Below are 25360 nucleotides of genomic sequence, written 5' to 3'. Positions count from 1 at the left end.
GGAATTTCCCCAGTGTGGGATTAATAAAGTCTATCTTATCTTATCTTGAAGCCAGGGACATGCACATGCCAGATCCACTTTCCTCTGCAGTTAAAACATGAATCGCCATGTTTTTGGGTTTTTAATATCTTTTCAGTGTGACCACTATCTCTGTGAGGTCTCTGACGGTCCCCAAAATTGTCTAATTTTCATCCTGATCTCTTCACTGTTGAGTCTGACATGGCCTGTCTAGTCCTCACCATGGTAGCAAAACCCTGAACACAGCGATCAAAATATTGAATACTGACCAATTTTATTGAAATTAGACGTATTACTTTTACAAAACCTCACTCACATACATTAGTCTGCACAAACACTATGCTCTTCTTACAATAATTGCACACTGTTTCAAAAGAATGCCCCCCCGCCCCATGGCCATGAGCTGTGATGACTGAGTGAGAGAACTGGGTGACTGAGTAGCTGCATGGTGGTGGGCTTCTGTTTGCACATTCAGGATGTATTGACATTATATATAGCATAGAAATCAAACAGCCCATGGTCTGTAGGGACCAATCATATTTGCTTCAGCTCTCTAGGGGAAAACTAGAGTGAGCGGGTCAAGGCTGATCACCCATTTTGTTAAGATATAAAGACTTTAACTATGTGACTCCATTATTACTAGGATTGGGCATCGAGTACCGGTTCAAACTGGGAATCGTTTTAAAAATTACAAAACTATTCCAATAAAAAAAAAAACGATTCCATTCCGTTTGGATAATTTGGTTTGGAATCCGATCACAGGTTCCAAATTTAACACGCTCGAGTTTTGGTTTCCATGGCAGCCACCGTACTTCCAGGTGCTTGTTGTGTTGCTGCCGTTGACCAGAGTAAGCGGCGCCCAGTAAAACTGTAGATCACCAAATAAAATAAGCATCAATATCATCAAATAAGCATGTGACCAGTTCCAACTCCACCCCTCAAAGAATCGGAATCGAGAATCGATAAGAACCGGATTAGAAAGAAAGAATCCGAATTGGAATCCGAATTGTTCAAATCAAAACGATGCCCAACCATATTTATTACAGAGCCGAGCATTGTAGTGGTTGAAGTGAAATAAACAAAACATAGATGCAACAGTTTGGCAGTGTCATCTCACCTACGACCTACTAAATTCACACAGACTAAAAACGCAACATGTACATCTCCTCAGACAGTGGAGTGAGATTTCATTTGGGATCAGACACCAAGCTAACCTTTTCACCGACACACGACAAGAGTGACTTTGTTACTGGTTTCCATTACGAAGGTCTCCAATCCTTTTTTTTGTAGCAGCTCCTGAACTGATCTGTATATTCTACTAAAACAAAGCTCTTACAGGATTTAAAAAAGCCTGCCTTTTAACTATACAAGGTTATTCCGGGACACCGTTCAACACATTCAATCTGTGAGGAAGGACCGTGACTTCAACATCAAGAAAACATGTAGGCCTACTCTAGGCAAAACGAGACTGTGCTTTGCTTCTGAAGGCAAACGAGCCCTTTCAGTTAAAAAATCCTTTCGTCACAAGTTTGCTTAAAAAAACTACATGATTTCTTGTGCTGTAATTTATTAAAAGGAGAGTCACTCAAATGGCACATTATACAAAAAAAAAGTGAAAGAAAATTCACAAAAGAAAAAAAAATCAAGAGCTGAGTATATAATGTGTTTTGAGTGTGAGGCACAAGGGCAGTCGATTTTTGTGTCACACTAAAAAATGTGTCTGGTGGGCATATGAATAACCAAAGGGACAGGGTTCAGATAAAAAAAACAAAAAAAAAACATGTAAACCCTTTGTCCTACACCACACATCATCTTCAATAAAGGAAATCCATCTTTGAAGAATCACTGTTTGACATTGAGCGAAGCCACTCGTCAACTGCTCTCCTATCTCCTTTTCATGTGGATCCATCAGTGGGTGGGGAGCGGTCTCTGGCGGGTCGGGGAGGTGTGGGGGGACGACAGCCTCTCTGAGGAGGTGGACGACGTCAGGGAGGACTGCAGGTGGACCGTCTTGTGGAAAAGCTTGTTGCTGATCAGCACAACCAGGGAGAAGAGGCGTAGCTGGAAGTGGCTGAAAGAGTGGAAAACACAACCGTGATCGGTGGCTCGTGCAATACAAGAAATGTTTTTTTTTTTTAAAGAAAAACTTTGTTTCCCACTCACTACAGCTTTGTTGGCGTCTTGGCCTCATTAGCGCTGATGATGAATAGAGGGAAGAGGATGGAGAACAAGCAGCCACTAGGTAGAAAAGAAAGAACAAGAAACATCACATTCAGTAAATGCAGAATATGAGTGTACCCCTGCTCTTTCAATCACTTTTTCTTTTTTTTGGGCATTTTGGAAATATTCTACATTTTAATGTGTTTTCCAAACTCTAAAAACAACTCTATCAAACATATTTTAATCCATTTCATGATTTGTTTTCAGGCGGGAAACCTTTTTGATATGAGAAAAAGGACGTGATCCTGGAGGAAGTTGGTGATTCTCCAGATGTGCTGTCCTCTGGGATTTATACAGGGTTCCCACACCCTTCTTAAACATCAAATCCAAGGACTAATCAATGACAGGCTTTTTGCGGTCGCGGTCGTGTTTGTGGTTCTTTTTAGGCTACGTTGACATTGGTACGTTTTGGTTTTTAAGCAGAGTTTTGAGCCAAAAGCGATCACTTTTAGCACCAGTAGAAGAACTAATCTCCGTTTAAACTAACACGCCTAAACCGCATATCTCATCAACATTCTTGTATACTGGGCATGCGCGAGCCTGTTGCTGGTAGTTGCCTTGGTAACGTTAGTAGCTTAGTTTCAGAGAACGAGACGTCATGACCGATAAGACCCAATCAGGCGGCGAAACATTGGCGTCAAGTGTCGGTGTTGCCAAAGTTCTCTGTTTGCGGCCGTTGAGACTGCATCACAACCCTGCAGATTCCAAACCAGAACGGGGTCAGATGTGTTTTCACGTCTCCGCTTTAGGGACTCGGAAACGCCAGAGCAGGGGGGATGCGAGGTGTAAACGTAGCAAAAGATATTCATTTTCAAAACAAAATGTAGCAATGTAGATGTAGCCTTAGAATCCCGTGGGTCTGAAGTCATTCATCGACATTTCAAAAGATATTTGCGCCTAAATCATTTTGTTACATACACTGTTCCCAATGGTCAAGAATGAACTTCCAGATTAGGAAAATTCCCTCTCTTTCACTAGTTGTCTAACAGGGATTTCTTACTGAGGGCACGGATACTACATATGACTTTGAACAAGTAATATCTAGGTCTATCAAAGTATTCATCAACACATTATTTGGAGTTGACAGGAGCTGAAAAAGTACAGTAGGTCACAAAGTAACTTGATAACTGTTTCTAATGGCGTTTTCCCACTACATTGTACCTGCTCGACTCTACTCGCCATTTTTGGTTTTCCATTATGATAAAAAGTCCCTGGTACCTGCCGACAGGTACTTTTTTCAGTATCGCCTCCGTCGAGGTTCCAAGCGAGCTGAGGCGATACCAAAAGGTGACGTGAAAACCTGCAGATTACTGATTGGTCGGAGAGAATCAGTGAGAACCCCGCCATTTTTAAATAGTTTAGCCAGCAGTGTTTTGTTTTTTTTTTGCTGCCTCCAGCTTCTTTTGAAACTAAATTTGTCTTCTGGCAGTGGCAACAGCCACATGCCGAGATTCAAAAACAACACACCTTCGACGTTCTGTGTGTGTGTCGCGTTAGGTCGCGGCAGTTTCCTGCGGCGTCGCTATGACGACCAGCCACGCTCGCCTCACGCATGAGGCGGTACTAAAATCTGCAGTGGAAAAAGGAGGACGGGGCACCGCGGTCGAGCCGAGTATAGTGGAAAAACGCCATATCATAATCATGTGTAAAAACCATCTGTAGGGCAGCTGGACAATGGACCCGACACACACAATCACACTTTATTTAAAAAAAATGTAAAAAGCAAAGCTGCAACTAATGCTTCTTTTCAATATCAATCAACCTTCTTGATTAATCCAGAATTAGGAGTCTTACCTGATGATGTATGAGGAGGGCAGGGAGGTCAGCAGCGCCATGGGTAAACCAAAGCCAAAGTAATAGGGCCAGTTCCTCTCGATATTGGACAGCCGTTGGTGCATCTCAACGCCTTAAACAAACATAAAAACAGCCTCAGTTTTGTTTGAGCTCTTCATTCAGTCCAGACGATTTGGGTGTAGAGTGTAACGTGGAGTATCTCACCATGGTTGAACCAGCGATACTCAAAGCAGTACAGGGAGTAGAGCAGAGACATGTGGAGGAGGCTAACCATCTGTCCAATGGCATCGATGGGGAAGAGGCTAACAAACATGCCCTGCAGGACCACGGAAATACACAACACAATTACATTCACCAAGGAGAGGAATGTGTGCATTTTCATCTCATTTGTTTTAGCTTAGAGAGTAGAGATTTGGATTTGTGTGGTATTTGTTAGACACGAATGTAGGTCAAGTTGTGGTGCAAAATAAAAAGGCCTTGGTTTCAGAATAAAACAACTCCAAACAAGTGTGACGCTACAGAGCTTTTGTAAATTTAGACAATTCTCTGAATCTAGAAGAATGGAATTATTTGCCTGACAAGCTGGAGAACTCTGCCTCATGATTTTGGGACTCAGTCAGAAGAGTGATATCATTTGCGCACCGAGCAAACATAATTGGTGAATCGGTTCTTACGGTGACAGACCACAACAGCAGCTTTACTGAAACCGTTCAACACATCCTGTGAGACGACTGGAGAGAATCAGACGCAGAAGTTCTGTGTGTATGCACTACGGTGTGACTTTGTAGTACTGATAAACACAGGAGCACAGACAGGGACATTACTTTTAAAAGGAAGAAAACCAAGGTATCAGTCTTACAAAACTGTACCTGAATGAGGAAGAGGGCCTGGAGGAGAAGGTTAAAGAGCATGTCTGCGATGATCTTACTGACGCTGGGGAACGACTGCGCTTTACACCCAGACACTTCAAACGCTAGGTCCGCTATATCCTGCAACAGAGAATAACACCCTGATGTATACAGTATATCTGTGTCAACTAAGCATATGACTAAATCATTTTAGACTGAGAACACAATTGTCTTTTTGCTTTGTAATGGCAACGTGACAGGTGAGTGACTACAAACAAATGTATGTGTTATGTCCTGATCATCTTACAGAAAAGGGCTGAGAAAAGTCCAAAATAGTTCTCCAACAAACATGCATCAGGCAACAAGTTACAAGTGAAGTCAGCTGTATTTTCCTGCAACTCCATTCTAAAAACTCAAATTCCAGTGACAATAACATATGATATATGATATATTATGCAGCATGTCATAAAAAAACAAAACATTTAAGACCCTCGAAAAGGATGCAACTTTGTGGATATGGCATGTCAGACTGTGTAATGGGATCTTTGTATGCGTAGATTATTATTTTTTTTTTTAAAAAGGCCCGTTATCACAATCGTTACATCCTAGCAAAGCAGGGCCTAACCTGGAACCAGATGGCGTTGACTATCTTGCTGAGGACGAACAGAGGGAGAACCCAGAGAGCACTGAAGACGGAGGTCAGGATGAACTCTAACCAGGACCACACACTGCCATGGAGGGAGGGGTCACCTGGAGCAGAAAAGAAGCTTGTTGACTGACTGGTTCCTGCCCCGAGCCTGAGAACATGCCCCAGATTCACTAGCAGCCATACATACCGATGATTTTTGCTGTGAGAGTCTGCAGCAGTGGTATAAACACCCGGTAGAAGAGAAACAGACTGAGCTGCAGAGAGAAATTAAAACTGCTATAATTGAACAATAGTTGCTCTTCAAACTCATGCTTCCCCCACACAACTGCGTTTTCAAAAAGTAGTGTTTCACTTAAATAGTTCCCTGGACATTTAAAGGTTGCATCAGGGACACTAAAAATAAATTGAAAAATCTATTTAGGCTTTCCCTTTATATAATGACATTCAAGACATTTAAATACTTTTTGGGAGCTGCACACAGCACTTAAGGGGACAGAGGTTATCATAACATGGGTGTAGCAGGATGGGTTATCTGAGAGACAATTTCTCTTAGCTGAAAATTACAAGAATGACTTTAGTTCTTAGTTTAAAGAAGCTAAAAGTCGAGTTTTGGACAACACGTTGCACCAAAGTATTCAGTAGTGTGTGTGACGAGGCTGTATTGTAACAGCAGGAGGGCTGCACGATATGAGGAGATCTAATTGCGATTATTTTGACTGATATTGCGATTGATATGGGATTCATGATGATGGAAGCAATGATCATTTTTGTATCATTATTGTCATTTTTTTTTTTTTTAAGTGATTATAGTGTGATTTTTGCGAGGATCTGTACCAAACAAAGATTTTTTTCTGTAATCTGTAGGATAGGATTTGTAGGCCGGGACGTCTCTGCAGCACCACAATACTTTATTCAGAATGGTTTGACACATATTTTGCCTTTAACAAATATTGCGCCCCGCCTGCGATTTGGATGTTGCACTAGTCCATATTGCGATTTGGATAATATTGCGATTCATTGTGCAGCCCTAAACAGCAGGTTACAAATCTTACCCAGAACACTCCTCCATTCCAGGCACAGCACTGAAAAATCCTGCTGGCTACTTTGGGGTCACTGAAAGAGAAAATAAAATAAGGACAATGTCCATCACTGTTGAATGTTATAGGGATAGTTTTGGTTTCACTTCAGTTTGCCTTTTCTTACTTAACTAGAGTCAGACAGATACATGCCATTACCATGTCTCTGTTTGCAGACTGAAGGTATTACTCACAGATATGTATGTATGGTAACAGATGGAGAATGAGGAGAATATCTGAGCTGCATCGATCCATGACTGCTCCAATTAAACAACATCTTGTATTTACACAATTATAAAGTTATTTGCATTGTTGACAGTGACTTGAGAATACAGAACTAATTCCAACCACTTCTTGTTTACATGTGCAAAGAGCCACGACACATGCTCCGGTGTTTCCGGTGAGTTCAGCACTTACTTTCAAGCTGTTCAAACTCCTGCGGTTTTGCTAGGAGTGCCAGAAAAACCTAACCATTTCTTGTGTTAAGGTTAATATAGGCATTGAACCGGTGGAGCTTGTGGGAAATGGTGCAAAGCATGGGTGGTGCACAGGAAGTTCTACTTGAGAGGAACATGTCAGGGGGAGTTTTTTTTAGAAGAATAGCTGCTAATAAATCCCATAAACAGCAATGCTGCTTGCATACACATACAAATATACCCATGAACATATCTGACTCTGGCTAAGTAAGAAAATCAATAATCATTTCAACCATTATGCAGCATTTTTTTTGGGCTTACTTGTCCGGTTTACGCTCCTCACTCTGTGCCCGTCTCTGTGCCAGCGCCCCGCTGGCCCTTCTCCTCCGCTGCTCTTCCCTTTTCTGCTGGATGCGGGCATCCAGCTTGGAAATTGTTCCAATCCCCAATATGGAGTCTTTAATCCCCTAGAGAACCCAGAACAAGAGAGAATACACATACTGTGTTTGTTTCTAACTTGTAAAATTGGCCGCTGTAATGTCTCAATAAGGGTTTGTTGAACACAAGAATTAGGCCGATACAGGTATGTAAAGGCAGAGCCTATTAACGATATCTTAGGACTTGGTGGTTCCTAGGATGTTTTTTGTCATGCATTAATCCAGAATTATATTACATTTCTTACTCCGTGCTACTAAAACCACACTTTTTCTTGGTGCCAGCAGGCAGGGCTTTGCTCCAAAATGACTCATTCTAACTGAAGTTCTTTCAGGGTCAGGCAAATTGCATGACAGTTCTAACACAATAATTTAAGAAATAATTGAAACCCTTTTTTATTATTACAGAATGCTATTTCATCATTGTTATTTTCATAATAGAGTTTTATAGGACTATATTTTATTTATTTGTTTATGTCACTTTTTATTTCATGATGTCACTCTTTTAAATTAAGCAACTAGCTCAACAACTGCTACCTGATTTAGGCAGTTAGCTTCTGTTAGCTAGAGCAACAAAAATGCTAAAGTTATTATGAATCAACCAACTAGAGGCAGCTGCTGTAAATAAACACAGTACACAGAGACAGAAACTAACATCTCCTCTAAGTTATTGAGCTTAATAAGGTGCACATGCTACCTTACCTAGCTGGCTAACTAGCTAGGTTGGGCTGGGTGCTTGGTTTATTACTCAGCACCAAACAGAAGAGACTGTCACTGCCCGATGTGAGTCGAGTGCAGATGTGGCGACATCTACACGCTAGATTAGAGGCTGAAGTAGCCCACGAGAACCTGCTAACGAGAGACTTCTGTTATGTCAATACAAGAAAAATGGACCTACATGAAGTTCGTTCACTGCCGGCTACAAGTTAGCAATCAAACACAACAAAGGCTGTCACTTGAATGGAGTTTTGAGCTAACGTTAGCCTGACGCACCCACTGCTAGCTTAGCCTAGCACAGATCCTGGAGGTAACCGGTTCCAACTAGCCTACTGCTCCGAATAAGTGACAAAATAACGCCAACATGTTCCTGTTTACATGTTGTGATTTGTATAGTCACAGCGTGTACAAATAACAAGGTCACTATGCTTTTACTATCCAGTAATTGTTGACTCTATTACTCCAACTCTGAGTGAACTCCAGGCGAACTCTCTGCTCCTCACCATGGGGCTTCAGGTGCTGCTGGCAAATCACTCCGCCCAAGTAGCAGAAGTAGCAGTGCTTCACCTTTCTGAGAATATAGTTCCCAGTTTGTATACGGTTAGAAGATGGCTGTGTCTCATGTGACCTTGTTATTTGTACACGCTGTGACTATACAAATCACAACATGTAAATAGGAACATGTTGGCGTTATTTTGTCACTTATTGGGAGCAGTAGGCTAGATGGAGCCGGTTACCTCCAGGATCTGGGCTAGGCTAAGCTAGCGCTGGGGGCGTCAGACAGAGTTACAACGCGCACGGAGATGAGAAGGGTATGTATGGACTTATCTAACTCTGGGGGATACGGTGAATAAGCTAAAGTCCCAATAAGTCGGCATGTTCCTTTAAATCTGAGCATGCGCAACTCACATCTGCACTCGACTCACATCGGGCAGTGACAGAGACAGTTGCAACAGCAGCAGCGAACTGGATTATTCAGAGTTACCTCGGCTACATCAAATGTTATTTACTTCAGGGTTATTATATACAAGTGATTTATAACATGCAAATGTTGCTTTTTGTTGTAATTGCCCTCCTTTAGTTCTGGACATACGCCACCGGTTTTCTTGACTGTGTGGGGATCAGTGGGGATTGAATGTTTTTGGAACACAATTTAAAAAAAGCACAGAATACATCTTTTTTTTTTTGTATCTTTCTTCATTATATTTGCTAGTAAATACATGCCCTACAGACCTACTACACTCAATAGCCACTTTATTAGGTACACCTGTACAATATGATGCAATCCTATGCAACATCTCTGCCATGACGCATTTATGAAGCTCAGAATGTTGCAGCTTTTGTTGAGACTATTAGAAATTTGACAATTCTACTACTATGTTTACTACTGAGGTCGTAGTGGGTGGTGGTGTTGTACTGTCCTGCATTATACTGAAAAATGTCTGTAATATTTTGTCCGCCTATATCTACATACATGAAGGCAGCAAAATATCACAAACACACTTAATACAGGTGCACCTAATACAGTGGCCAGTGAGTGTATGTCTCTGAATACAATGATGAATAGGTCCATTGGTTTGAATTCATGAATCTGTATCACTTTCAATGTACTGCACCTTTGTGCCTCTTGTCATTGCTTATGTGTCAGTACAGTGTGTGTGTGTGTGTGTGTGTGTGTGTGTGTGTGTGTGTGTGTGTGTGTGTGTGTGTGTGTGTGTGTGCGTGCACGCGTGTGGTTCTGCTGACCGTCGCAACATTGCGGAGGAAGGCCCTGACGCTGTCTGTCATCTCTGAACCAGCTGCAGATCCATCAACTGCAGAAGGAGGGGGGGCTGGTGACCTGGTCGTCAGCTCTCATTGCAGGGAGGGGCTCACCCAGTTACCTGCCACAACCCAAAACCAAGGAAATTAAATATGGACAAGAGAGCTAGCGCGTGGAACTCTTCCTAGGAATTTACAATAACCTTGAAAAAATGCAGATCTAACCAGCAGAAGACTCACTTTGGTATGCTGAGATACAGTTGCTAGAGGCACATTATGTAGTGTATTAACTTGCAATTTAATATAAGGTGGACTTTGTTCACTTACTTTTTCCACCCATGTCAGTTTTTTTCCAAGAGAATTAATAGAATTAAACACATTTATAATGCCTGTGCTTTTGGCATTTCCAAATTTGGTAGCTTTTCATGTGCATACATGATACAAATCAAACTTTCCAGTATTACATTGCTATTACTTTACAGAGAATAATGACAGTAATTACATGCATGACAAAAACAATTCTTGTCTTGAGACCGTTCAATGATAAACAGGTGTTTACCACATTTTCCATATTATATATACACATATAATTTGACATCTGATATAACTTTGTTTCTAAAAGAATGGGTGTAATGGGTGTGTAAGGTAATGTGCGATTTGTCACTTCTCTCTAAAATGTTTCTTTTTTTTTTTAATAATAGCTAAGTATTTCCTTTGTGCTGGACACTATACTATGATACTATGAAAACATATTGGGGCCCTTTAGAATTTAAACAGGTTTAACGTAGATCACAAGAGGAAAAAAACAGGACACAAACTTTCCACTTTCATAAATAGTGTAAAAAGGGGACTAACAGGATCTGATGTTATTAGCTGTTATTAGCCCGTTTCAACGCCACCCCTCAAAGAATCGGAATCGACAAGAACCGGAATCGAAAAGAAGGATCGGAATTTGAATCAGAATTGTTAAAATCAAAAGATGCCCAACCCCAATGTTAACGTTATAAAACAGCAACGTCACCTCTTCTCAAACGGACTGGGTGTCGGTCAGTTATACACTTTTTGTAACAAGGTGAAAGTGGAACGTTAATTTAGCCGGTGTCTGTCTTGACCACAACGTTACTATTTGTCCAAGTTAACATTAGCAGCTGACTCAGTGGGTTAACGTTAGCTAGCACAAATAGGTGATAGCGAACTGTCAGTGTTTGCTGGCTCTGTCTGGCTTGCCATAAAAAAATTACGTAAAACTATGTGAAGACCCACATTCATTATGTAGCTAGTCTGGTCAGCATGAAGCCTCCGGTCTCATAATCTTTGACTTTCGTTGGTTTGTTTAGTGCTCTGCTAGCTTGCCTGCCTGTGTTGCTAGCTAACTGTTAACGCTCAACAACTAATTTATATCTGTGGTGTTTTTCGTCAAGACAACACCTCAACAAGCCTGTAAAGTCAGACGGAGAACACAGTTAACCGTGGTATCTTCCTTACCTCATGCGACAGACACAGGGTTATATTAACTTCTTGAACTCTTTCTTTCGCCCACTTAACGTGTCAACAACAACACCAAATAGACCCTACGAGCAGGCAGGGCCATGGAAAACATATTGCGCAAGCTCCGACTTCTAAGGAACATGGGAAGTGTAGTCCTTATTGGAGGATGAAGGGAGATAAAGGTAACATAGCATTTACCACACATAACTGTTATAAAAATGGAAATAACGCCTTGAAATAATAATTGGAAACGTTTGTGTATGTGTGTATGATTGAATTACACTATTCAATATGCATTCAGTTGAAAATAATGCATTAATAAGGCTTTAGTAATACTTTGTTTCCTATTCACCACCATTAAATAATCTGTCTTTTCTGATCTTTGCAGCCTATATAAAATAAGTGTGTAATATATAAAAATGTATTGTTAACTTCATAATTATATTGGATGTACTTATTTCGTCATCCTCACCTATATTTACAAACCAAAGAGTAATGCAATACAGACATACATGCAAAGTGTGTTATGTTATAAGGTGTGTTTGATTTCCGTGGCTCTGCACAGGGGCACACCCACGAGGCGGTGCGTTGTTCATGGCAGCAGCATCACGCGTTCATCTGTGCTCTCAAAGCGGCTGTAAACTCAACTCGACCGCTGCCTGTGTGTATCACGGGAGGAGATCTCACATCCTCTCGATGGTTGTCTGTAGGATAAGAAATGCGCACAAAAGGAAATATGCACTCATCTGCCTGTGCATTATCGGCTTCATTATGTACAGATATCTTGGGTAAGTGAAAGTTCTCACTACTTTGCGAGTGTTTGTACCTAATGCAGTGAATTAATGATCCGCTAAATTAAAATAGCAATGCTGTAAAGTCTCTGTGTGGATCTGGTTCGAGACAATTAAGTGTCATCCTATAGCCTATTGTCACAGAAACTGCACTACAAATAGGAATATTATAGTGGGGCCATAATATTAGGTAAATCTACTATGAAGTGAAACAATTTTCACTGTAACTCACATAAGTAGGTACATAAGTCACATAGATTTCTCTGGGGAACTCTGGGGACTTCACAGGATAAAAGGATGTAATAGAAAAATATATAAAGTAAAAGTAGCATAGGCTATATATCAAAAAAGTGAATATGGAGTGCTAATCATCTGTTGAAGTCTATCTTGCTTCTAAATCCAAATACGTTCCTGCTCCTTTGTGCTTGTGTTTTCCAACACAAGACGTCTTCAAATTCCTAGCAAGCATGTCATGTGGTCTATTCAAGCACAATAGCCTATGTGCTATATTATGTGAGTGTGACACAATAAACCCCTGTCCCAGCATGCCAGCAGGGGGACGGAGAATGAGCAGGAAGGTGGGTCTGAGTGCCAACTCGTCCCAGTTCACCCTGGGGGGAGAGCCCTTCCGCATCCTCGGGGGGTCCATCCACTATTTCCGTGTGCCCAGGGCCTACTGGAGGGACCGCCTGATGAAAATGAAGGCCTGCGGCATCAACACCCTCACTACGTAGGAAAACCTGCTATGGTTCTGTGTTTTGGTTCTCACGTCTGGTCACCGCTTAAATGTTAACAGAGAACGTCCTGCATCCTTGCAGGTACGTGCCGTGGAGTCTGCACCAGCCGGAGAGAGGGGTTTTCAACTTCCACACACAGCTGGATTTAATGTAAGGAGGAGTGTGGCTCTTGCTTTACCTGGATACAAAACACACTCATGATGAATCGACATATAGTGCATTGCGTATGGGAGTACAGCCCACGCTCTCATTAAACCAAATATACAACTTAGACATGTCCATAATCAGAATGAAAACACCTATCCCATCTACACTAGGGTTGCACAATATATCAGGGCATTTCTAACATTACCTGCTCTAAGGTGTGTTGGGAATACTCTTCTCATAGTCTAAGCCCGGGTGCTCAGGGGACATGCTAGAGGCAAAGAGGTCCCACCTGACAACAGCAGCATCTCCTCAACAACAGCAGCAGCATATCAAGCAATAATGACACAGAGGTGATAAGTGAGGAGCGATGTGACGCATCCGCCTGCCGCTGTTGTTGCCAAGCACATTTCACTGTCCTCAAACAACGAGATATGATGTCCTACTTAGGGTCAAAACTTTATGTTTGCGCAGATTAAAAAAAAAAAAAAAAAGCTTATTCATTATCTTCTCCGTCTGGGTTTCAGAGCCTATATCAGTCTTGCTGCTGAATTGGGATTGTGGGTGATTTTACGCCCAGGCCCATACATTTCCTCTGAGCTGGACCTAGGAGGACTGCCAAGGTAATGCTAGTATTCTTCACAAATGACTATTTGAGGAAAAATGTATTAAGTATTGCTTGCATATAGAAATCCCGATTTCCTGTGTATGTATTAAAGAAGGATTTGTCCAATGTTTGTTCAAAAAGCTTTTACTTGTTTATGTCCCAGTATAAGAAATGCAATTTGTAAGTGAATTCACCTCGACAGCACAAAAGCAAACTTGATCTGAACCACAAAGTGATACCTTTTTTTGTTGAGTACAATCAGGCTGAAAAAGTCACATCTTTCTGTAAGAGAAGACTCAGTGGTGGACGAAATATTCAGATCCTGTACTTAAGTAAACGTACTAATACCACACTGTAAAAAATACTCTGTTACAAGTAAAAGTCCTGCATTGAAAATGTTACTTAGTAAAAGTATGTAAGTATCATCAGGAAAATGTAGTAAAAGTACTCAATGCAGAAGAATCCAGAAGGATCCAAACAGTTGTGTGTTAATCGACTAATCATTTCAGCTGGACTTGTAGGCCGTTATATTGTTGGGTAGTTTAATTTATAATAAAACATCATATTTTATAAACTACATCTGTTTTATGTGCAACAATCTTAATGTGTAAAGTAACTAGTAACTAAAGCTGTCAGATGAATGTAGTGGAGTAAAAAGTACAATATTTCTCTCTGAAATGTAGCAGAGTAGAAGTAGAAAGTGGCATGAAAAGAAAAGACTCAAGTAAAGTACAACCACCTCCAATTTGTCCTTACTTTTTGATATTATTGAACGTCCGTTACATTCAAGCCATTGCCAATTGAGCTGCTACAAAGCTAATTAAGACTATCAGCTTTTTTTAATCCTCCGTGTCCACCTTGGCTACTAGCAACTGCATGGAGGAGGGGTGGTGGGCAGAAAACCGGTAGCTGATTGGATGAACGTGTCACGTGGGTCTGCTCCCGGATTTTACAACTGGGCATAATGGCGGCTTCGTTCGGAATACGATCTCATATATTACGAAGATAGTTCACTGAAACATGTTTCTGAAAACATTTGAAGCGAGAAATAGGCCATGCAGTTGCTGAATCTGTCTTCATTTCAGATCAACAAAGGTCAGTTTAAAAGATTTTCAGAGGCGTTCGTCAGGCTCATCCCGCTCGTCAGCCGAAAATCGGGTTGGTGTGTCAGAGCCATTAGAATTCCTCATGGGGATCGACAGAAACTACGCACTATAGCTTTAAGAACAGTACTTGAGTAAATGTACTTAGTTACATTACATCGCTTGGAAGACTTGACCAGTGTGTGATGCTTTGTCCTCTGTACCTCTGCTATTCTCGCAGCTCCGTGGCTTTAGTCCTAACTAAGCATCTTGTTTTCTGTCTCTTTGCAGCTGGCTCCTCCGTGATGGCAGCATGAGACTGAGGACGACTCACCCAGGCTTTGCTCAGGCTGTCAATGCTTTTTTCGACAAACTTATACCAAAAGTGGTTCCACTGCAGGTTACTTTTTGTCTCTAAAGCTGAAAACAAATCTGTTATAGTTCCAGATTGTTTAACTTGTCATCCTTAAGAATGAAAAAAAAATGTTTATGTTTTCTAGTTCAAGAAAGGAGGTCCCATTATTGCAGTGCAGGTGGAAAACGAGTATGGATCCTTTGCAAAGGATGACAGTTACATGCTGTTTATTAAAGAGGTGATGTGACAGGCTTGCTTAATTAAAATGCTCCCTTAACCCTACATTAAAACACACATGCATGAATAGAGACTGGTACTGATAGAATGGATTCATTGGATGATGTTCTGTAAGTATCTTCTTTTGTGACATTTTTGTTCAAATTCGAAAGGCCTTAGAGTCCAGAGGGATCAGCGAGCTCTTGCTCACGTCAGACAACCACAACACAATAAAGTCGGGGGGTGTGGATGGAGGTACAGTCTTTCAATAATACACACAAAAACATACAAACATACACACTAGGGCTCAACGATTTGGGGGAAAAAAATCAAAGTGCGATTTTTCTGAATGTGATATTGCGTTTACGATTCAATTTGTGATTTTTCTCTTTTAAGTTTAGCTAAAGTGCAATATTCCCTGTGTAACAGATACAACATGTCACGGAGCATTATAACATGAGACACCACCAAAACTGCTCTATATTCTTATGTAAGGATGAGAACATAGATAAGAATTGCCCTCAAAAAGTGTTTTTCTTTTAATAAGCAAGGAACATTGAATCGGTGATATGTAACATTATTCCAGCATTTATCTTATGAAATAACAGTAAATACAATAATAAAAAAGAGCAATACAAAATGTTAAACCAAACATTCAATTAAATCTTCACGATTAGCTAATCGCATTCTTTTAAATAGCGAATTCGATTTGAAAACGATTAATCGTTCAGCCCTAATACGCACACGCACGCACGCACACACACACACACACACACACACAGCTCACCTTGTGATCTCCCATCTTGTAGCCATCAGATCGTTGAAGCTGCAGAAGCTTAATCAGAGAGACATCCAGGATCTGAATGCTATCCAGGTGTGTATCTTACCTTTACACATCACTTCACTGTCTGGCACTAAAGACGCCAAATATACAGTTAATGAAACATGCATAGACTGTATAATATTAATGGACAATGCATCCGGTTCAGCGAAGTGCTGCAAATGCGGAAGTGCCTTAAACCTGCATTCTATCTGAATTCCTGCAGGGGGAGACTCCTTAAACCTGCTTTCTATCTGAATTCCAGCAGGGGGCGACAGCGATACGTGCGGTTGCAAAAGGAGGTCTGTTTCTGTAGAAGTCTATGAGAAAGTGACCCACTTCTCACCTAATTTATTACCTCAGTAAACATTTTCATAATGTGTTTATGGTCTCAATTGCTAATTTTAAGTCTTCTGCAACACAGAATGATGTTCATTTTTTGAATTATGGTCTCGATTTTAAAATCGTCGATAAAGCAGGGTGTGTTTTAGGGCGTGGCTATGATGTGGTTGACAGTGAAAGTGTGTAACGTAACGTGGATCCTCCCTCACTCCTCCCTCTCGTCTAAAATCGCCACATCCTCAACCAGGATGGCTGCGCCCGTAACGGCAAACTCAACGACTCCTAGCAGATCTCCACAAACCAATGATGATGAATGGGTGACGTCACACATGCTCTGTCCATTAATATTATACAGTCTATGAAAACAAGGGACAGTGAGTTAATAGTGTAATAGTGTGGGCCTTTTCTGTGCTGTTTGTCAGCCCAACAGCCCCTTCCTGGTGATGGACTACTGGACCGGCTGGTATGATGTGTGGGGTGACCTCCACCATGTGCTTCCCCCAGAGGGTAAGGAAGGCTCTCCTTGTTTTCAGTGGCTTTAGAGATGAAAAAGACACATTTCTATCAGTGCTTACCTCTTATTCTTAATTCGCCTGGGTCATCCCTGGACTGATTGTTGTCTGAAGGGAAATTTTGTTCTCATACTGCACCGTTTGGCCCAAGATCAAGCTAAATCTTGGGATAAGTGTTGCAGTATCTGCTACTGGGGTGTACCTTGGGAGCTGAATGGTCAATGTGCAGACCATATAACTGCAACGGAGCTTTTGTTTCATGACATACCCCTTTCTCTCTTCCCTCACTTCCTGTTTCCTCACCATCAACTACTGTATCTAATGAAATAGAATTAAAAAAACACATTGGGATACAACTTCTTTGTAAAGAAATGGCTCTTACATACAGTAGATACGATGGAAGTTTATATTGAACCAAACATAATTGGATATTATTTGGGGTTGATGGAATTCTCTAGAGAATATAAAGTTATCCTTAGTCTAAATGCTGTTTGTGGCTTTTTGACTGCCACCACTTTTTAAAGCAATTTTTGACACAAACAATCTGCAGATGTACTTACAGAAAAACTGGTATCAGAAAAAGCACAAAAAGCACACATTGGTAAAACCCAATCCTGCACTAAAACACACCTACTTAACGCAAGGATGTTTTTGGTCTAAACGCCCACTTAGCTTTTAGTTGCTTACACCCATCAAAACAGATGAGTCACTTTCTGTCCTTTGTCATACAGTAGGCCACTTAATACTGCATTTCACTGTCTTTGTACTTGTACACTGCACAATGACAAAGTTGAATTTAATCTAATCTAATCTAATAAAACATTTCTTTGTATCTCACCATCAATATTTAATGTCATGTCACTTTTAACTGCTGTAAACAAATGCTTTCTGTTCCTACTGCTTTGCTTTTTGCATGAGGAACGCCAGCTGCACGCCAACAGTGTACTTGTGTAGTGTAAATGCAAATGTGAAAATGCAAATGTGAAAGTCAGGGCCAACCTACTTTGGAATTATTGTAGCCTCTGACGCAGAGGTCAGCAGTGATTTATGAACTTTATGTTTTTAAGGAGTCAATTTGTTGAACAGTGAACATTTTGAACTTCTTGTCAGATATGGTGTCCACCGTGAGAGAAATCCTGAGGCGAGGCATGTCTGTTAACCTCTACATGTTCCATGGAGGCTCCAGTTTTGGCTTCATGAGCGGTGCCCTCGCTGATCCTTCCTACAAAGCATTGGTCCCCAGCTATGGTTGGTCCCTCTGTGTTGTGTGCTGTATCACAAAAAAACTAGTCTATATTCACGACGTTCCACTTCTGGGATTGCGCCGTTGCCGTCGGAAATTCCGCCGGATGTCTCTCTTTTCGGCCGGTCTTTTCCGCTTCCTTTGAGTTGGCATTTTAAACTCTGGTGGATTTCTGAGGACTATGGTTAATTGCTCCTCAGATCTCTGCAGGGTAAATCCAGACAGCTAGCTAGACTATCTGTCCAATCTGAGTTTTCTGTTGCACGACTAAAACTACTTTTGAATGTACACGTTCCACCAAAACAAGTTCCTTCCCGAGGCTATTTTGCAGAGGCACCGTTGCTCCGTCCGGTGCTTAGCACCGCCCAAGACGACTGTGATTGGTTTAAAGAAATGGCAATAAATCAACTTCCGCAGCGCTGCGGAGGAGGGTCTTGCAATGCAAACTAGAGGTGTCTTTAATGCAAATTTACAAAGATTTTATTTTATTGACAAAACACTGCCAATTCAGAAGTGGAGAATATGTTCCATGTACAGAACAGCATTGACCTCAACACCCAGCAGGTGGCAGCAGATGATAGTTAATCTGTTACACTATGATGCTTTTCAGATTATGACGCTCCCTTGTCTGAAGCTGGGGAATACACTCCAAAGTACCACCTCCTTAGGGATTTGCTTTCTCGATACAACAGTAAGTTAAACACTAAATTGAAATGAGAATGAACTATGTGAATACATGATGTGCCTGATGTTGTCTTTGTCCTTTCTGTGCAGGTGGAGACAGTTTCCCTGACATGCCAGCCCTGCATTACAGGGAGGCTTATGAACCAGCTATCATGTACCAGCATCTGTCATTATGGGATGCTTTGAGCTTCACTGAGGGGGTATGTTTTATCCTGTACCTATATATGTAAAGAAAAGAATACCGCTTTATAATCAAGGAGATTAATTTATTTTTGTTTTCATTTTTTTTGCAGCCAATTAAGTCACTAAAGCCATTAAGCATGGAGAATCTGCCTGTGAACAACAGGAATGGCCAGTCCTATGGATACACACTGTATGAGACATCCATCTTCAGTGGAGGATCATTGAAGTCGGGAGACAATGTCCGAGACCGCGCCTTAGTGAGTCCTCATTGTAGCCTACATGATGGCATGCTCTCACTCGCACTGACATTACGCAATATACGTGTATAATACATGTGATTGCCCTCCATTAATCATGATCCTTGATGTGTTTGTAGTTGCTGAAACAAAACTTAAAGGAAAAGTTTGACATTTCTTGAAATATGCTTTCTTACCGCAAGTTAGATGTTAAATCGATACAACTCTTATATATTTACACAAAACATTAAGCTAGAGCCAGCAGCTGTTAGCTTAGCATAAAAACTGGAAGCAGGGGTAAAGAGTTCACCTGACTCTTTCTGAAGGTAAAAAAGTTGTACCATCACTTCGTAAACTCACTAATTATGCACTACTTATATATCTTGTCCGCAAAAAAAGGGAAGTGACAAATTGTGGTTTTATAGGGACTTATGTGTCAGATCATTTCTTGGCCAGGTGCAGTGACTTCCTAGAGACTTCTTGTCAGCGTGAGATATTGGTGGAGACTTCAGATGTAAGGTATGAGATATATCACAGATGTGCTGGTGGGCGGGTTTTGTTACAGGTGGACAAAGTCAGGCTAGCTGTTCCCCCTGTTTTTATTCTTTATGCTAAGCTAACTGTCGCCTGGCTGTAATAATCTTATCTAACCTAAGACTAATCTAAGCAAGACAGCAAGTGCATTTCACAAAATGTTGGAATTGTTCCTTTAACAGTCATGGCTTTTAGGAGTCAGTGCATGTTGTCGGTAAGCCTACAGTACACATTTCAAAACAATGACGAAATACAGCACATAGAAGTTGTTTAAAGGTGATGACTGTGGTGATAGTAGTTGGCAAACTTGAAGCCACTTTTGAGATATTTCATTCAAGTGAAGACTTTATGTGGTATGTACTGTAATATAATGTATGTGACGGCCATATTTTTCTTCCTAGGTGTTTGTCGACAGAAGCTACATTGGTCTTTTCAAGCGCCAAAGCCTGGAGCTGGCGGTTCCTGATGGTAAGGTATGGCATCAAGTTGGACCTTGAAGGCAAATGTCCAATAAACGTCATTCACAGTTATCAGATGTGATGGATGCTGAAGTGTTGGCTATTAAAACTTGCAAAAGACATAAAGGCAATCAATCCCTACAGGGACAGCGTACCTTAAGTTTATTGGTGGAAAACTGTGGGCGAGTTCACCATGGAAGGGACCTTGACAAACAACATAAAGGTGATCGACAATATGCAGTACCTTGCTATGCCTGCTATTAAATCACTCAAGCACTCAGTGGGTAGTGTACAAGCCAATTTTGATTTGTGTTCTTGCAGGCCTTGTGGGAGACATTTTATTAAACAATATCCCCTTGCGGGATTTCACAATATACAGCCTGGATATGAAACCCAGCTTTATTGATAGGTTTGTACGCTTTATTGAATCTAAAGCATTGCATATCACTTTCATTATGATCTTATAGTGTGTTTGAATGCCTTATTTCAGTCTTTATCAGGCACCTTGGAAAACTCTCCCTGAAACTCCGAGCTTCCCTGGATTTTTCATGGGGAGGCTGTTTGCATACGGGTATCCGAGTGACACATTTATGAGGCTGCCGGTAAGTTAAATGAAACAAATCATTTTTATGCTATGTACATATTTGTGTGTGTGTTTGTATGACAACTAAAATGTGAAACCATGGAATTGTCTTTGGGTCCGCAGGGCTGGGAGAAAGGTGTTGTGTTTATCAATGGGCTGAATCTGGGACGCTACTGGTCAATTGGTCCCCAGCAGGCTCTCTATCTCCCCGGTCCCTTTCTCAACAGTGGACATAATCAGGTACAGTTGTGCACAAACTGGCGTTTGTTAGAGGAATAGTTCAACATTTTTTGGAAATATGCTTTGCCTTCTTGCTGAGTTGGATGAGAAGATTGATACCACTCTCATGTCTGTACCAAGCGGCAACCTCCGGTGCTGAAAAATGAAGCCAATGCGGAACTGCCAAAAACTGCACTTCCTCCAAAGGGCCATTCAAAGATGGCAAGGGAGTCAATCCCCACAGACCCCCATGTTAAAATGCCTAACTTTACAGCAGAAATAAACATGTTTACAGCCTGGTACAAAAAAATGGTTTTGGTCTGTATAGCTAATTTCTCCCATCATGACATCATGATGGTGATGTCAAAGGCCGGCGGCATCAGGTGTGGCCACTTTAACCTTCATTTTGGCTCTTCAGAAACCTGTGCGTGGTGTCACAGAGACTACATCCACATTTTATACAGTCTATGGTCTGTACTCAAAGCTACCATTAGCTTAGCTTAACATAAAGACTAGAAACAGGGGTAAACAGCTAGCCTGATGTAGCCTGGGAAAACCCTGACGAACTTCTGACAAATTTGAGATTTGCTCTGCAAGTCAGCCTGGCCAAGAGCCCATTCAAGTTTTTTTTCAATTTTTCCAAATCGAGGCACCAATCACAACCGCTGAGGCGGGCTTTACACCAGTCACAACCGCTGAGGCGGGCTTTACACCAGTCACAACCATTGAGGCGGGCTTTACGCGATGACGATAGCGCAGCGACAGCAAGCAGCTTTTTATTTACATTCAACATGACGGCTACTGCTCCGAAGCGCAGCAACCCGTTGATTCCGCTGTCGCTGCTACGTCACCCGGATCGTTGGTCTGATTGGTTGAAGGACTATCCAATTGCGCCCAGAGGCATTTGAGCGGCGTCCGTTGGTGACGCCCCTTTGGAAATGAGCTGTGAATGAAGCTTGCCCAGACCCACTCTCAGTTACAACTGAGAAGGGTCTGGTGTCGACCAGGCTTAGCCTGATGCTGTCTGGTAACAAAATCTTCCTAAGAAGCCATCTAAAGCTCACTAATTAACACGTCACATGTCATTTGGCTCATCCATAGTCTGCCCAAGAAATAGTCTGCAACGTGTTGTTACACTTTTTGTCCGGTTTAAACAAACACAATATCACATGTTAATTAGTAAGCTGCTAGAGGTGCTAGTAGGCAAAACATTTTAACCTTTGGACAGAACCAGGCTAGCACTTTCCATTTGTTCCCAGTATTTATGCTAAGCAAGGCTAAGCGGCCACAGGCTCTAGCTTCATTGTTAGCATACAGACATATGAGTGGTATCGATCTTCCTAAAGTCACTCTCGGCAAAATGAATAAACATGTTTCCCAAAACTATTCCTTTTTTTTTTTTGCATTATATTGGACTTCAGAGATAATTTTTTGTAATTACAATGTGTAAAAACAGCAAGTCAGAGTCATGTCTCAAAGCTCTAACTCTCTCTTCTTTGTCTCTCACTTTCTTCTGTTTAAATGAATAAGGTCATTGTGTTTGAAGAGCAGGAGGGTGACTACAAGGTCCAATTTGAGGACACTCATGATCTTGGCATGGCAGCAGACATCCAGTGACTGTCATCACCTCTATTGACATAGATTTATAAAGTGCTTATAACATCAGGTCAAAACTTCAAATTCAGGGATAGCGTATTGTTACTATCATGGTCATGGTATGATATAATACCTTAAAATCTTCATACATACACACAGGCCAATGTGAAAAACAAAGACAGGCATGTTCGTATGGGAGCAGTTTATAGCTATATACATACAGTACCTTTAGTTACAGTGACTCTTTACACATAGAGCGCAATTACCAAGTATATTCTCTTACCCATAAATTTTCTCTTAAGATCCTGCTTGGGGATGGCAGTTATATTTGATATTGGTGTTAGATTTGTATTGCTTGTGTGAATATTCTGCATAATGCAGTTATTGAAATGGACACGTACAACAAAAACCAGGCTTATGGGACAATCTGAGCTGAGGCAGGAGTGTTTCATATGAAACACAAGCAGCATTGTAGCAACATCAGACCCTTATCTTTGAGGGAAAGTGCAAGGTTTCAGATGCCTGACATGTCGATAACTGAGAAAACTCCTAACAGTAACAGAGTCTGGGAACATTCGCATTTGTAAGCAGTGCCACTGCAAGTCAATGGGGCATGAAATCATCACTTGCAAGCCAGCCATCCATGGTGGAAATAATTAGGTTGTGTAATACAGCATACAGCACATGTGAAAGGATGCACATCCAATTTTTAGGGTATTGGCTTCATATCCCATTGACTCGCACATGCATAGCTCACGACAAACAAGTGAACGGTGCCACCAGCTACTCTGAAACAATAAATAACTCTGCGTAGAAACCTTCCGTTCACTCAGTGGGATCTTAATTAGCTTACAAAGATGTCTATGAAGTAGACAGGACCCTAGGGATACTGAATCTTCTCTTAAATGTGAGTAGACCTCAGTAGTGTTACAGCATAACAGGAATAAACAAGAGCTTGGAGTAAATGACTGTAAGAGAGGACATTGCTGTTAAACTGTAATAAATCATTGCTCCGTGTTTTTTGAGTGCATGTGTGTCCATGTGCTCACCATGTGCAGTGTGACAGCTGAGAATGTGTGAATGTGTGTAAAGGAGTTACAAGACCTCCAATTAATGCTGGGTTCGGGGGGGCTATCTAAATAGCTCAGTGTTGTACAGTACAAGCGGGGAGGGCTCAGATCCCCTCAGTGCAGTCTGTCAGTCAGTGCTGACTCACGTAAGACAAGGGCCCCTTTTATTCCTCTGTGCAGCCCTGTGCCGGACAGCCAGACTTTCAGAACAAAAGGGCCCTATTTAATGCTGATTGGATGGTTGGCTGGTGTTGTCTGCGCTCAGAGGGCTCTTTATTGCGTGCAGTGCCATCTCTTCCTGCAGTTTAAATCGCATAACATCCTTTATCTTAGCCCTCCGAGGAGACCTCAGTGAGCAAGCTCCTTTTGGCAACTCCCACCAGTGTCTCGCATTAGCCAGTGCTCTGAGCAGAACGGGGCGGCTGGCTTTTGTGCAGTTGTGCTTTGATACTCTGTAGTCCGTTCAAGCACATGGCTTGTGCTGCCTCCTGGGGTGGACAGGTGTGCCTCCATTTCAAAGCGGTGGTGAAGTGCACCCTACTGTGCTGTGATAATATTTCTGACCCTGGCTGTTGCTATTTAAGGAGCTCTGAGGTTGGTTTGAATCCAGGTAGAATCCAAATGGAGAAATGCCCCTGAAAGGCAGACAACAAGGAAACAAGACCCATGTTAGAAGCAGTGCTTTTATGAGTCTACAGCCACGCTGTTGTGCCTTAGTGCAGCCTCTGTGAGCTAAAAGCTAACTTCAGCATGCTCACAATGACAATGCTAACATGCTAATGCTAAGTAGGCATACTGTTTACCATGCTCGTCATCTTAGTATATTAGCACGTTTGCATGCAACATATGCTAGTTAGCACTAACCAAGTAAACTGAGGCTGATGGGAATATCATTAGTTTTGCAGGTATTTGGTCACTAACCAAAGTATTGGACAAATTCAAATTTTGACGTGATGATGGCTATGATTTTGACTAAAGGAAAAATACGAAGATCACCATAGTCATAAGATGTATTCTCTGGGGACCATGAACATCTGCACAAAATATTCTGTTTACATCTGTATATATTTAATACCCCCATAATGCTACATTCCTGTTTACACTATATTCATCACAATTATTGTCTACTTTATAATACTTTATTTTTTATATTATTATGTTATATTTTATTCATTATTTTAACTTGCACTACCTTGTGTTAGATACGCATATTGTTGTTACTTGTGTGATCTTCCTTTTCTTTCTCATACATTTTTTATTATAGTATTGTTGGAGGGAGCCTGGTGCCTACAATTTTCTTGTCAATGACTTCCTGTTATTGTTGTGTACATGATAAATAAAGACCTTGAACCTTGAAATGAAAGCTCAGGGGGTCACCAAAGTCCGTATGATTCATCCTCTGGGGACAGTGAATGTCTGTACAAACGTTCATGGCAATACATCCAATAGTCATTGAGATTTTTCAGTTTTGACCAATGTGGTGGACCGACTCGCAGACCAATATTGCCACCTATAGAGCCACGCCGT

The 25360-nt window shown here is 41.4% G+C and overlaps 3 protein-coding genes across 5 annotated transcripts in view; 1 reads left to right on the top strand and 2 right to left on the bottom strand.

Annotated features, from left to right (window-relative positions):
- Window positions 1–273: 273 nt before the first annotated feature.
- Window positions 274–11591, bottom strand: ei24 (EI24 autophagy associated transmembrane protein). Of its 2 annotated transcripts, none has more exons than XM_031310985.2 (11): window positions 11419–11591; window positions 9919–10055; window positions 7343–7488; window positions 6582–6642; window positions 5717–5783; window positions 5506–5630; window positions 4902–5021; window positions 4237–4348; window positions 4033–4144; window positions 2182–2256; window positions 274–2089 (listed from the first exon to the last, which is right to left on the bottom strand). In XM_031310985.2, exons 2-11 carry the CDS (start codon window positions 9958–9960, stop codon window positions 1927–1929), a joined length of 1023 nt encoding a protein of 340 aa, XP_031166845.1. In that variant the 5' UTR covers window positions 9961–10055; window positions 11419–11591; the 3' UTR covers window positions 274–1926. The 2 variants fall into 2 exon arrangements, with proteins under 2 accessions (XP_031166845.1, XP_031166846.1); XM_031310986.2 differs by lacking the exon at window positions 11419–11591 and adding an exon at window positions 10261–10277.
- A 322-nt stretch (window positions 11592–11913) lies between these two features.
- On the top strand, window positions 11914–25196 carry LOC116058218 (beta-galactosidase-1-like protein 2). The gene is made up of 19 exons (XM_031310963.2): window positions 11914–12209; window positions 12757–12942; window positions 13031–13099; window positions 13621–13716; window positions 15074–15182; window positions 15283–15375; window positions 15527–15608; window positions 16163–16227; window positions 16938–17022; window positions 18138–18275; window positions 18881–18961; window positions 19045–19154; window positions 19248–19394; window positions 20309–20380; window positions 20510–20588; window positions 20687–20774; window positions 20856–20967; window positions 21072–21188; window positions 22698–25196. Exons 1-19 carry the CDS (start codon window positions 12016–12018, stop codon window positions 22782–22784), a joined length of 2010 nt encoding a protein of 669 aa, XP_031166823.1. The 5' UTR covers window positions 11914–12015; the 3' UTR covers window positions 22785–25196.
- Window positions 23781–25360, bottom strand: part of LOC116058219 (galactosylgalactosylxylosylprotein 3-beta-glucuronosyltransferase 1) — a 36560-nt gene continuing 34980 nt past the window's right edge. For both annotated transcript variants that reach the window (XM_031310964.2, XM_031310965.2), the window contains exon 8: window positions 23781–24468. The gene's annotated coding sequence lies outside the window, so the exon portion shown is untranslated. The remainder of the gene's footprint in view (window positions 24469–25360) is intronic.

The sequence above is a fragment of the Sander lucioperca genome, chromosome 13 (genome assembly GCF_008315115.2).
Source record: "Sander lucioperca isolate FBNREF2018 chromosome 13, SLUC_FBN_1.2, whole genome shotgun sequence".
Lineage (NCBI taxonomy): Eukaryota > Metazoa > Chordata > Actinopteri > Perciformes > Percidae > Sander > Sander lucioperca.
The sequence above is the reverse complement of the archived record's forward strand: the minus strand, read 5'-3'. Positions and strand labels throughout refer to the sequence as shown.

Bases quoted from the DNA above. Each gene is read 5' to 3' on its own strand.
- ei24 (XM_031310985.2), bottom strand. From the start codon at position 9,960: ATGACAGACAGCGTCAGGGCCTTCCTCCGCAATGTTGCGACG. The intron at 5,022-5,505 runs GTTAGGCCCTGC...TCTCTGTTGCAG, and splicing joins TCAACGCCATCTGGTTCCAG to GATATAGCGGACCTAGCGTT. The intron at 4,145-4,236 runs GTGAGATACTCC...TGTTTGTTTAAG, and splicing joins GTATCGCTGGTTCAACCATG to GCGTTGAGATGCACCAACGG.
- LOC116058218 (XM_031310963.2), top strand. From the start codon at position 12,016: ATGGCAGCAGCATCACGCGTTCATCTGTGCTCTCAAAGCGGCTGTAAA. The intron at 17,023-18,137 runs GTAAGGAAGGCT...ACTTCTTGTCAG, and splicing joins CCATGTGCTTCCCCCAGAGG to ATATGGTGTCCACCGTGAGA. The intron at 19,395-20,308 runs GTGAGTCCTCAT...TTTTCTTCCTAG, and splicing joins ATGTCCGAGACCGCGCCTTA to GTGTTTGTCGACAGAAGCTA.